The sequence below is a fragment of the Nematostella vectensis genome, chromosome 15 (genome assembly GCF_932526225.1).
Source record: "Nematostella vectensis chromosome 15, jaNemVect1.1, whole genome shotgun sequence".
NCBI lineage: Eukaryota > Metazoa > Cnidaria > Anthozoa > Actiniaria > Edwardsiidae > Nematostella > Nematostella vectensis.
Genome location: NC_064048.1, coordinates 9,004,610 through 9,018,556, shown reverse-complemented (window position 1 = coordinate 9,018,556; position 13,947 = coordinate 9,004,610). Strand labels below are relative to the sequence as shown.

General features: G+C 37.6%; 1 protein-coding gene across 1 annotated transcript in view; it reads right to left on the bottom strand.

The window, feature by feature from the left end:
* Positions 1-36: 36 nt before the first annotated feature.
* LOC5512447 overlaps positions 37-13,947 on the bottom strand; it is a 28,239-nt gene continuing 14,328 nt past the window's right edge. Inside the window, exons 12-19 of the mRNA XM_048722717.1 lie at positions 13,696-13,724; positions 13,378-13,606; positions 5,278-5,535; positions 3,474-3,544; positions 2,972-3,079; positions 1,576-1,670; positions 1,020-1,089; positions 37-415 (exon numbers count right to left, since the gene is read on the bottom strand). Of these exons, the coding sequence (XP_048578674.1) occupies positions 197-415; positions 1,020-1,089; positions 1,576-1,670; positions 2,972-3,079; positions 3,474-3,544; positions 5,278-5,535; positions 13,378-13,606; positions 13,696-13,724 (1,079 nt within the window). The 3' untranslated portion in view covers positions 37-196. The remainder of the gene's footprint in view (positions 416-1,019; positions 1,090-1,575; positions 1,671-2,971; positions 3,080-3,473; positions 3,545-5,277; positions 5,536-13,377; positions 13,607-13,695; positions 13,725-13,947) is intronic.

The following is a 13,947-nucleotide window of genomic DNA, read 5'->3' as shown; positions in this document are numbered from 1 at the left end:
TATTTTTTAGATTGTTTTTTTTTTTTTGGGGGGGGGGGGGGGGGGGCACATGCCCCCAGTACCCCCACCCCATGCTATGGCCCAATTTTCTGAATGGGAGGGGGGCACAGGTATTATTTAATTTAAGAAATTGTTACAATTTTTGGATGCTGGTCATGATAGGGACTATACTATATTATTTATAATTTGTTTATATTTAAGTATGGAGAGGGTGTGCCAGCACTTGTTCATGTATGTAAATAAAAAGTGGGACATAAGTCAAGAAATCAAGAAAATCCAAGTAGGTGGTCTGACCAAGGATCTTCAAAACTTGTCTCTTTTCAGACTTTCCTAAGCGTCCCGTAGTGAGTTCAAGTATTAAGACTTCCATGGACATAGTTTTTGTGTCCTCACTTGCATAACACTTGAATAGAGACTAGAAGAAAGAAAAAAAAATCATTGGTTATAAAACCCCTTAAACTTTTTATCATTTAAAGAGCATTATATGTAAGACCATTAAAATGATTTTCATTAGCACATGAACTACACCTAAGCATGTTACGCTTTATTGTGATCTTATTCCATTGTTCTCTTTTGTGTTTTCCTGACTTTTGTGTTTTCCTGACACTTTATTTCATGTGTTAATGAAAACTATTCTATAAGGTTGTAACAATTTAATGTTTTTAAGTGTGTTATTGTTATAGGCCAAGAAGCCAATTTTGATGTAATTATCATAAATCTGAATTATGTATTTCAGTCCAAAAAAAGATAAATTATCAAACATTGGCAATTTATCTGACACACCCTACTGGGCTTTTGAGAAAGTTTAGTTCCTGTGAGTGTGCTACACTCCTAAAGAGATATTACGGACAATGTTTTGTAGGAAAGGGTTACTTACAACTAATACTAAACACCTATAATCTTAGTGGCATGAAAACCTGGCCAAAAATGGTTCAACAATAGATAACACTTACTTAATGAGGGTGGGGGGGGGGGGAAGATGCTGGGACTTGTATCTAAATGTTATGCATTCAATTTACCTTTGCCCGCTGGAGTTTGTAGTCAAGTTCTCTGAAGTCTAACTTGGATATCAGCACCTTGGCAAATTCACTGCAAAAGAAAGGGCCCATGTAAACTTGGTGAAAGTAGTATGGTAGGGTAGGGCTCCTTGGCATTGTGACGTCATGGTTTTCTTGCGGCGCGGAGTATTGTGGATGTGTTCCAAAAAATCATTTTGGTTGAAAGAGTTCTTGAGTTGCATAAATTTATTTAGATGAGCAATGGATATACAAAATTTATGGCTATACTTTGGGGTTTAATTTTTTTTTTTTCTATTCTCAGAATGTTACCGCGCAACCGTGAGCGCCTAAAATATGTATGGAATAACTAAACATACACGACCATTCAGACACTGGGGATTGTTGAGACATGTTCAAGTTGAATGTTTAATTATCTCACAAGCGATTGGTCGGGACAAACATTCCATACACATTTCTGGTGTTTTACAATAACTGCTCATTGGTTTTCATTGAAATGATAAACGATAAAATATTAATGCTGTGGTATAATTTCGAAGAAGTAATTTTAACTCCTTACTCTAGTGCTGCGATCCTCTGAGAAAAAGCGGCGACTACGGAGAAGAACTTGAAGTCGGCACCGGAATCAAGACTACAGTCGCAATGTTCCAAGGCCTGGAATGAACGTTAAATTACATTTATCATTATGCCACCTTTTTTTACAGCGCTGGGGCCAAAAGTATGGACAGCTCAACCTGTATGTATTTTTTATGTAAACCTCATATAAACAACAACAGCAAACATTGAATAAACTATAATCATATTTGTATGTTTGTTCGTGCGTGCCGACACTAGCGAGACGGATTCATTTCAATGTAAGTTTCTGTCTGTCTTGGCAAACTCAAACTTGATGCAGAGCAAAGTTTTGTTTCGTTTCTCTACCGCGGTGATCCTAGATACTAATCCCTCGGATACTAATCAGATACTAAGCAGATAATAAAAAACGGTTAAGGGGGTTACTTAAAAATTAAAATAATAAAAAAAAAAACTAATTACCGAGTAAAATTAGCTAGAATCGATGAAAAGGCTTTATAATTATGGTTTCTTATTTACAGCAACTTCTGTAATTTGTGTGGAACCTAGACTAATGTCTGATAATGATATTTTGTCTAGTTTCTGGTTTAGGCGATTGTAAATTTTATGCAATACACAAGGAAATAGCTATAATATACATTTCTGAAACATTTCTATACCGATTTAAGCGCTAAGTTATTGCTAAGTTTTCAAACAGCCAACGTTTACTTTTGTACTTTTTGGCGCCGACATGACGGTAAAGACTACCCAAGTGGAAGTCACGCTTGGATCATGCGCTTGGAAGTCACGACGTCAACGACAGCAACTGCGCTACATCGCAACAATTATGGAGAATTAAATATAAGCTGGACTCGAATTGACCGGGATAAAATCAAATCATCCGAAAGACGGGGAATTTTATCCTTTTGAGATCCGCATAACTTTTTGGACCAGTTTCAGATCTTTTCAAACAAACAAACAAACAAAGGAAAAAAAATGTTCCTTCCCAGCGGTTATTTATACGAACAAATCCAAATTTGCTCCACCGTATCTTTTATCCAGTTGTATTAAACTATGTGTATGTGTAGGATCGTCTTTTACATTTTTCGCGCTAGTGATGACTGAAATAGAAATTTAGCCTAAATCCGCAAATACATTAGAACTGTCCATACTTCCAGCGCTCTAAGACTAGTTACTCAATATATAAACAGCAGATCCCCCCACCTTATGAAATTATGAAAGTTTACAAAAGTCGATTAGACCTGACTTGACTGTTGTAAGGAAATATTTTATGGCCACGGCCAAAAAAAGAAAAGAAACTTAATTTTTTTTCGGGAAGCAATTAGGCGTTCTGCCGGAAATCGGACAAAAGAGCGTTTTAAAAGCAATATCTTGATAATTACCCTGTAAATGTACTTGAGATGGGAATCGCTCAGTAGATTCTTGTTGACACATTCAAGAGCTTCCAACAGCTCCTCCGGAAATAGGTACCCATCGTTATCCTCGTCAAACTGTCATGTCAAAGAAAAGTTAAAAAATGTTGAACATGAATCCAGTTAGCAGACTGGAAACGGCCCTGCTTAGCAAGAGTTGAGGATTGTTTGACCCTTGCCACTTTGTCAGGGGTCTTAATGAAAAAAAAAAAAATGATGACACTGACTGAGGACACGTAGACCAAACCACGTAGACAAACAAAACACTCGTTCAAAACCCTGGCCACAGCTAGGAGGGTAGTTTCCTACATAACCGTCTTTCGTGTCAATCTGAAGTCGTTGGGGATGAATTTCAGACTAACATTAAGAACGGCAGCGCCGGAGACTAGGAGAAGGGAGTATGAAAGCACTAGAATAGATAAGGCTTTCATTTAAATATTTGTCATATGAGAAAACACCTAGCCGTACTTACGTTCTCGAATATTCTGTGATAGTAGTTCGTTTGGCTCTCGTTTAGAATGCAGTACTTGGACAAAAAGGATTCTGAAACAGTGTAAACCAAATGAAAAAAGTGCAAAAAAATACATCATGGGAAGCCACACCAAATGGGGAGACAATTTTTAATCTTTTTTAATCGTTTATTTCAACGCTATTGCAGCAATAGATGCTGAATTACAGCGCGGTCAGGAACACATAAATATATACCAAGGGACAAAAAATATACATAACATGGTGAACTCACAGAAAGCGATATCGCATTGTTACAAATGTACTGAAACGTTCTGTTTTTTCTCGACTTCAGTCCATCCTCTTAGCGCCCCATCTGAGGCTGTAACCATGTGATACAATGTTGCCGGAGGGAAGCAGGCGCTCAAGGTGGCGCGCCGAGGTTGTTTTGGCTAAACAGCTTTCACTAAGTTCCCTATATTAGACTCATTTTCGGCTCGATTTTCGTGAATGTTTCAGATTTTATTAGTACATCTATGCTTTGTCAGATCCCGCAAGATTCACACTTGTTTGAAATCAAATTATTTTTTTCATGCAAGGTAAATGGAAGCAATTGTTTTATATTAAAATAAAAATATCGAAATCTGCGCGATGAATTTTTTTCTAAATTAACAGTAACACCTACCAATACTCCAGCTTGAAGCACACGAATTTTTGGCTTAAAACTGACCTGTCAAACTTCGCGATTGATGAATCTTTATTTTACGCCAAAATTGTCCTCGCAATCTTTGAAAAAATAAATGCACTCTTGCCTACAAAGATTCATCCCCGAATTTACGCCCCCTGCTAAGTCCACACCCTAAGGCAACTTGAGTAAGAGGGGCAAGAGGACCAGTGTTGCACAAGAATAAATTTCAGATAGTCAATTCGAGAGTATTTTTATTAAGATAATTTGAAAACTAAAGAATTTATTCCTTTTCAACATTTTAGCCCAAGCTGCGCCTCTTCTAAACTATTACCCGACGCTATGGCTAAAATAGGCTTTGTCAGATCCCGATTCACACTTGTTTGAAATCAAATTATTTTTTTTCATGCAAGGTAAATGGAAGCAATTTTTTTATATTAAAGTAAAAATACCGAAATCTGCGCGATGAATTTTTTTCTAAATTCACAGTAACACCTAACAATACTCCAGCTTGAAGCACACGAATTTTTGGCTTAAAACTGACCTGTCAAACTTCGCGATTGATGAATCTTTATTTTACGCCAAAATTGTCCTCGCAATCTTTGAAAAAATAAATGCACTCTTGCCTACAAAGATCCATCCCCGAATTTACGCCCCCTGCTAAGTCCACACCCTAAGGCAACTTGAGTGAGAGGGGCAAGAGGACCAGTGTTGCACAAGAATAAATTTCAGATAGTCAATTCGAGAGTATTTTTATTAAGATAATTTGAAAACTAAAGAATTTATTCCTTTTCAACATTTGAGCCCAAGCCGCGCCCCTTCTAAACTTTTACCCGACGCTATGGCTAAAATAGGCCTTAGCAAAAGTACTTGCTTAATGCAGTTGCATGTCGAACCTGCGTTTACGAGAAACTAGAATCGAAAGTTGAGGATATGAATGAGCCTCAAACGAAGCCCACGCCAGCGTCACACATGGTAATCGACAAGCTGCCTTGTTTGTTTCACATGTGACAAATTTTCACGAGCGTCTGCCTCAACGGTCTGCGAGGGCCTTAGTGGAACATTTGGTGGAACATTTAAGCCGGGGCATCTTTTTTACATGAGGTGCTCATATGAAGCTTGTATATCCTTTATATCACTGTACCTTGATCAAACGCATAGCGCCCGAAGTCTGACCCATCCTTGTCCGTATCAATTAATCCACGCGTTTTCCTCTCCTCTGCTAGCAGTGTAAGCTTTCTCCTTCTCTCCTCGGCGAGCTCCTGCCGCCTTAGCTCATTACGTATGCTATTGTCTGTTTGAGCACGCGCGAGACGTCGTCGCTCTGCCGTATCTGGGGATTCCGGTTTGTCGGCGAACATGCTTGTTTTTCGGGTTTTTACCGGCGGAAGGACTGATGGTTCTGAGAGAAATTAAGGGGGAATCGCTTGGATTTAAAAAAAAAATTATCCATTGGTTAATTCGCCCGAACTAAGTAATCGCCTGAATATCAACATCAACGCCCTTCTAGAATCTTAAATTAACCAGAAATTTCAGGAACATGCGGAAAGCTGGCTGGGCGTTGACGAAGGGTGATGTGCTAACGTATTTCGCGTTAGGTAGTGGTGTGTGTTTCTATATTATACAGTTGTTTTGGTATTCTTGGTAGCGTCGGTGTACTAGTATTACCTGGTTGTTTCGTGTATTTCTGGTAGTGGTGTTTTTTTGTTTAAGGTGTTGTATTGGTATATTATCTAATCGGTTTGGTATCCCTTGTAAGGGTGTTGTATTGGTATATTACCTGGTCGGTTTGGTATCTCTTGTAGGGGTGTTGTATTGGTATATTATCTAATCGGTTTGGTATCCCTTGTAGGGGTATTGTATTGGTATATTATCTAATCGGTTTGGTATCCCTTGTAAGGGTGTTGTATTGGTATATTACCTAATCGGTTTGGTATCCCTTGTAAGGGTGTTGTATTGGTAAATTATCTAATCGGTTTGGTATCCCTTGTAGGGGTGTTGTACTGGTAAATTATCTAATCGGTTTGGTATCCCTTGTAAGGGTGTTGTATTGGTATATTACCTAATTGGTTTGGTATCCCTTGTAAGGGTGTTGTATTGGTATATTATCTAATCGGTTTGGTATCCCTTGTAGGGGTGTTGTATTGGTATTTTATCTAATCGGTTTGGTATCCCTTGTAAGGGTGTTGTATTGGTAAATTACCTAATCAGTTTGGTATCCCTTGTAGGGGTATTTTATTGGTATATTATCTAATCGGTTCGGTATCCCTTGTAAGGGTGTTGTATTGGTATATTATCTAATCGGTTTGGTATCCCTTGTAAGGGTGTAGTATTGGTATATTATCTAATCGGTTGGTATCCCTTGTAAGGGTGTTGTATTGGTATATTATCTAATCGGTTTGGTATCCCTTGTAAGGGTGTAGTATTGGTATATTATCTAATCGGTTGGTATCCCTTGTAAGGGTGTTGTATTGGTATATTATCTAATCGGTTTGGTATCCCTTGTAGGGGTGTTGTATTGGTATATTATCTAATCGGTTTGGTATCCCTTGTAAGGGTGTAGTATTGGTATATTATCTAATCGGTTTGGTATCCCTTGTAGGGGTGTTGTATTGGTATATTATCTAATCGGTTTGGTATCCCTTGTAAGGGTGTTGTATTGGTATATTATCTAATCGGTTTGGTATCCCTTGTAAGGGTGTTGTATTGGTATATTACCTAATCGGTTTGGTATCCCTTGTAAGGGTGTTGTATTGGTATATTATCTAATCGGTTTGGTATCCGTTGTAAGGGTGTTGTATTGGTAAATTATCTAATCGGTTCGGTATCCCTTGTAAGGATGTTGTATTGGTATATTATTTAATCGGTTTGGTATCCCTTGTAGGGGTGTTGTATTGGTAGATTATCTAATCGGTTTGGTATCCCTTGTAAGGGTGTTGTGTTGGTATATTATCTAATCGGTTTGGTATCCCTTGTAAGGGTGTTGTATTGGTATATTACCTAATCGGTTTGGTATCCCTTGTAAGGGTGTTGTATTGGTATATTACCTAATCGGTTTGGTATCCCTTGTAAGGGTGTTGTATTTGTATATTATCTAATCGGTTTGGTATCCCTTGTAAGGGTGTTGTATTGGTATATTATCTAATCGGTTTGGTATCCCTTGTAAGGGTGTTGTATTGGTATATTATCTAATCGGTTTGGTATCCCTTGTAAGGGTGTTGTATTGGTAAATTACCTAATCGGTTTGGTATCCCTTGTAAGGGTGTTGTATTGGTATATTACCTAATCAGTTTGGAATCCCTTGTAGGGGTGTTGTATTGGTATATTATCTAATCGGTTTGGTATCCCTTGTAAGGGTGTTGTATTGTTATATTATCTAATCGGTTTGGTATCCCTTGTAGGGGTGTTGTATTGGTATATTATCTAATCGGTTGGTATCCCTTGTAAGGGTGTTGTATTGGTATATTACCTAATCGGTTTAGTATCCCTTGTAAGGGTGTTGTATTGGTATATTACCTAATCGGTTTGGTATCCCTTGTAAGGGTGTTGTATTGTTATAATATCTAATCGGTTTGGTATCCCTTGTAAGGGTGTTGTATTGGTATATTACCTAATCGGTTTGGTATCCCTTGTAAGGGTGTTGTATTGGTACATTATCTAATCGGTTTGGTATCCCTTGTAAGGGTGTTGTATTGGTATATTATCTAATCGGTTTGGTATCCCTTGTAGGGGTGTAGTATTGGTATATTACCTAATCGGTTTGGTATCCCTTGTAAGGGTGTTGTATTGGTATATTACCTAATCGGTTTGGTATCCCTTGTAAGAGTGTTGTATTGGTATATTATCTAATCGGTTTGGTATCCCTTGTAGGGGTGTTGTATTGGTATATTATCTAATCGGTTTGGTATCCCTTGTAGGGGTGTTGTATTGGTATATTACCTAATCGGTTTGGTATCCCTTGTAAGGGTGTTGTATTGGTATATTATCTAATCGGTTTGGTATCCCTTGTAAGGGTGTTGTATTGGTATATTACCTACTCGGTTTGGTATCCCTTGTAAGGGTGTTGTATTGGTATATTACCTAATCGGTTTGGTATCCCTTGTAGGGGTGTTGTATTGGTATATTACCTAATCGGTTCGGTATCCCTTGTAAGGGTGTTGTATTGGTATATTATCTAATCGGTTTGGTATCCCTTGTAGGGGTGTTGTATTGGTATATTACCTAATCGGTTTGGTATCCCTTGTAAGGGTGTTGTATTGGTAAATTACCTAATCGGTTTGGTATCCCTTGTAGGGGTATTTTATTGGTATATTATCTAATCGGTTCGGTATCCCTTGTAAGGGTGTTGTATTGGTATATTATCTAATCGGTTTGGTATCCCTTGTAAGGGTGTAGTATTGGTATATTATCTAATCGGTTGATATCCCTTGTAAGGGTGTTGTATTGGTATATTATCTAATCGGTTTGGTATCCCTTGTAGGGGTGTTGTATTGGTATATTATCTAATCGGTTGGTATCCCTTGTAAGGGTGTTGTATTGGTATATTATCTAATCGGTTTGGTATCCCTTGTAAGGGTGTTGTATTGGTTTATTATCTAACCGGTTTGGTATCCCTTGTAAGGGTGTTGTATTGGTATATTATCTAATCGGTTTGGCATCCCTTGTAAGGGTGTTGTATTGGTATATTACCTAATCGGTTTGGTATCCCTTGTAAGGGTGTTGTATTGGTATATTATCTAATCGGTTTGGTATCCCTTGTAAGGGTGTTGTATTGGTATATTATCTAATCGGTTATCCCTTGTAAGGGTGTTATTACCTAATCGGTTTGGTATCCCTTGTAAGGGTGTTGTATTGGTATATTACCTTATCGGTTTGGTATCCCTTGTAAGGGTGTTGTATTGGTATATTCTCTAATCGGGTTGGTATCCCTTGTAAGGGTGTTGTATTGGTATATTACCTAATCGGTTTGGTATCCCTTGTAAGGGTGTTGTATTGGTATATTATCTAATCGGTTTGGTATCCCTTGTAATGGTGTTGTATTGGTATATTATCTAATCGGTTTGGTATCCCTTGTAAGGGTGTTGTATTGGTATATTATCTAATCGGTTTGGTATCCCTTGTAAGGGTGTTGTATTGGTATATTATCTAATCGGTTTGGTATCCCTTGTAAGGGTGTTGTATTGGTATATTATCTAATCGGTTTGGTATCCCTTGTAAGGGTGTTGTATTGGTATATTATCTAATCGGTTTGGTATCCCTTGTAAGGGTGTTGTATTGTTATATTATCTAATCGGTTTGGTATCGCTTGTAAGGGTGTTGTATTGGTATACTATCTAATCGGTTTGGTATCCCTTGTAAGGGTGTTGTATTGGTAAATTACCTAATCGGTTTGGTATCCCTTGTAAGAGTGTTGTATTGGTATATTATCTAATCGGTTTGGTATCCCTTGTAGGGGTGTTGTATTGGTATATTACCTAATCGGTTTGGTATCCCTTGTAAGGGTGTTGTATTGGTATATTATCTAATCGGTTTGGTATCCCTTGTAAAGGTGTTGTATTGGTAAATTACCTAATCGGTTTGGTATCCCTTGTAGGGGTATTTTATTGGTATATTATCTAATCGGTTCGGTATCCCTTGTAAGGGTGTTGTATTGGTATATTATCTAATCGGTTTGGTATCCCTTGTAAGGGTGTAGTATTGGTATATTATCTAATCGGTTGATATCCCTTGTAAGGGTGTTGTATTGGTATATTATCTAATCGGTTTGGTATCCCTTGTAGGGGTGTTGTATTGGTATATTATCTAATCGGTTGGTATCCCTTGTAAGGGTGTTGTATTGGTATATTATCTAATCGGTTTGGTATCCCTTGTAAGGGTGTTGTATTGGTTTATTATCTAACCGGTTTGGTATCCCTTGTAAGGGTGTTGTATTGGTATATTATCTAATCGGTTTGGCATCCCTTGTAAGGGTGTTGTATTGGTATATTACCTAATCGGTTTGGTATCCCTTGTAAGGGTGTTGTATTGGTATATTATCTAATCGGTTTGGTATCCCTTGTAAGGGTGTTGTATTGGTATATTATCTAATCGGTTTGGTATCCCTTGTAAGGGTGTTGTATTGGTATATTACCTAATCGGTTTGGTATCCCTTGTAAGGGTGTTGTATTGGTATATTATCTAATCGGTTTGGTATCCCTTGTAAGGGTGTTATTACCTAATTGGTTTGGTATCCCTTGTAAGGGTGTTGTATTGGTATATTATCTAATCGGTTTGGTATCCCTTGTAAGGGTGTTGTATTGGTATATTATCTAATCGGTTTGGTATCCCTTGTAAGGGTGTTATTACCTAATCGGTTTGGTATCCCTTGTAAGGGTGTTGTATTGGTATATTACCTTATCGGTTTGGTATCCCTTGTAAGGGTGTTGTATTGGTATATTCTCTAATCGGGTTGGTATCCCTTGTAAGGGTGTTGTATTGGTATATTACCTAATCGGTTTGGTATCCCTTGTAAGGGTGTTGTATTGGTATATTATCTAATCGGTTTGGTATCCCTTGTAATGGTGTTGTATTGGTATATTATCTAATCGGTTTGGTATCCCTTGTAAGGGTGTTGTATTGGTATATTATCTAATCGGTTTGGTATCCCTTGTAAGGGTGTTGTATTGGTATATTATCTAATCGGTTTGGTATCCCTTGTAAGGGTGTTGTATTGGTATATTATCTAATCGGTTTGGTATCCCTTGTAAGGGTGTTGTATTGGTATATTATCTAATCGGTTTGGTATCCCTTGTAAGGGTGTTGTATTGTTATATTATCTAATCGGTTTGGTATCGCTTGTAAGGGTGTTGTATTGGTATACTATCTAATCGGTTTGGTATCCCTTGTAAGGGTGTTGTATTGGTAAATTACCTAATCGGTTTGGTATCCCTTGTAAGAGTGTTGTATTGGTATATTATCTAATCGGTTTGGTATCCCTTGTAGGGGTGTTGTATTGGTATATTACCTAATCGGTTTGGTATCCCTTGTAAGGGTGTTGTATTGGTATATTATCTAATCGGTTTGGTATCCCTTGTAAAGGTGTTGTATTGGTAAATTACCTAATCGGTTTGGTATCCCTTGTAGGGGTATTTTATTGGTATATTATCTAATCGGTTCGGTATCCCTTGTAAGGGTGTTGTATTGGTATATTATCTAATCGGTTTGGTATCCCTTGTAAGGGTGTAGTATTGGTATATTATCTAATCGGTTGATATCCCTTGTAAGGGTGTTGTATTGGTATATTATCTAATCGGTTTGGTATCCCTTGTAGGGGTGTTGTATTGGTATATTATCTAATCGGTTGGTATCCCTTGTAAGGGTGTTGTATTGGTATATTATCTAATCGGTTTGGTATCCCTTGTAAGGGTGTTGTATTGGTTTATTATCTAACCGGTTTGGTATCCCTTGTAAGGGTGTTGTATTGGTATATTATCTAATCGGTTTGGCATCCCTTGTAAGGGTGTTGTATTGGTATATTACCTAATCGGTTTGGTATCCCTTGTAAGGGTGTTGTATTGGTATATTATCTAATCGGTTTGGTATCCCTTGTAAGGGTGTTGTATTGGTATATTATCTAATCGGTTTGGTATCCCTTGTAAGGGTGTTGTATTGGTATATTACCTAATCGGTTTGGTATCCCTTGTAAGGGTGTTGTATTGGTATATTATCTAATCGGTTTGGTATCCCTTGTAAGGGTGTTATTACCTAATTGGTTTGGTATCCCTTGTAAGGGTGTTGTATTGGTATATTATCTAATCGGTTTGGTATCCCTTGTAAGGGTGTTGTATTGGTATATTATCTAATCGGTTTGGTATCCCTTGTAAGGGTGTTATTACCTAATCGGTTTGGTATCCCTTGTAAGGGTGTTATTACCTAATCGGTTTGGTATCCCTTGTAAGGGTGTTGTATTGGTATATTACCTAATCGGTTTGGTATCCCTTGTAAGGGTGTTGTATTGGTATATTATCTAATCGGTTTGGTATCCCTTGTAAGAGTGTTGTATTGGTATATTATCTAATCGGTTTGGTATCCCTTGTAGGGGTGTTGTATTGGTATATTACCTAATCGGTTTGGTATCCCTTGTAAGGGTGTTGTATTGGTATATTATCTAATCGGTTTGGTATCCCTTGTAAAGGTGTTGTATTGGTAAATTACCTAATCGGTTTGGTATCCCTTGTAGGGGTATTTTATTGGTATATTATCTAATCGGTTTGGTATCCCTTGTAAGGGTGTTGTATTGGTATATTATCTAATCGGTTTGGTATCCCTTGTAAGGGTGTTGTATTGGTATATTACCTAATCGGTTTGGTATCCCTTGTAAGGGTGTTGTATTGGTATATTATCTAATCGGTTTGGTATCCCTTGTAAGGGTGTTATTACCTAATCGGTTTGGTATCCCTTGTAAGGGTGTTGTATTGGTATATTATCTAATCGGTTTGGTATCCCTTGTAAGGGTGTTGTATTGGTATATTATCTAATCGGTTTGGTATCCCTTGTAAGGGTGTTATTACCTAATCGGTTTGGTATCCCTTGTAAGGGTGTTATTACCTAATCGGTTTGGTATCCCTTGTAAGGGTGTTGTATTGGTATATTACCTAATCGGTTTGGTATCCCTTGTAAGGGTGTTGTATTGGTATATTATCTAATCGGTTTGGTATCCCTTGTAAGGGTGTTGTATTGGTATATTATCTAATCGGTTTGGTATCCCTTGTAAGGGTGTTGTATTGGTATATTATCTAATCGGTTTGGTATCCCTTGTAGGGGTGTAGTATTGGTATATTACCTAATCGGTTTGGTATCCCTTGTAAGGGTGTTGTATTGGTATATTATCTAATCGGTTTGGTATCCCTTGTAAGGGTGTTGTATTGGTATATTATCTAATCGGTTTGGTATCCCTTGTAAGGGTGTTGTATTGGTATATTATCTAATCGGTTTGGTATCCCTTGTAAGGGTGTTGTATTGGTATATTATCTAATCGGTTTGGTATCCCTTGTAAGGGTGTTGTATTGGTATATTATCTAATCGGTTTGGTATCCCTTGTAAGGGTGTTGTATTGGTATATTATCTAATCGGTTTGGTATCCCTTGTAAGGGTGTTGTATTGTTATATTATCTAATCGGTTTGGTATCCCTTGTAAGGGTGTTGTATTGGTATATTATCTAATCGGTTTGGTATCCCTTGTAGGGGTGTTATATTGGTATATTACCTGGTCGTTTTGGTATTTCTGGTAGCGGTGGTGTAGGAAGCCTCAAACCTTCCTCTTCTTCCTCTGGCTCTGGTGTTCCCGTCTCGTCCTCTTCTTCCGATTCCTCTTTACGGTCCACCAAACCAGTATTAATATCAGGGAGCTTGGTCTTGTGCTTTTTCTTGTGCTTTTTCTTCTTTTCTTTCTTTGGTTTGGGCTTTTTGTGTTTATGTCTTAATTTAGGTAAATGCTGGGATAAATGAAAAACATACATATATCAATGATCAAAGTGGTAATATTTTCTCTACGACAAAAAATCTGATTATTTCGAAAACTAACCTTTTCTCCCTTGATACGAATACTTTTTTCTGTTGGAGAACATGGAAAAATAACATGAGGAAGCGGTCAAATAAGTAGAGAAAGTACGACTAGAAGAAAAAAATCTACGCTATTCGAGATTCGAAGACTTATTAGGAAGCAAAAAGGGGCAAAGGTGTTGATGATGACAGATGATAGTGAATAATGGCGATGCATTATTGCATATGAGCACGATAACGATATGGAAACTTGTGAACACACGATCAAAGCCTA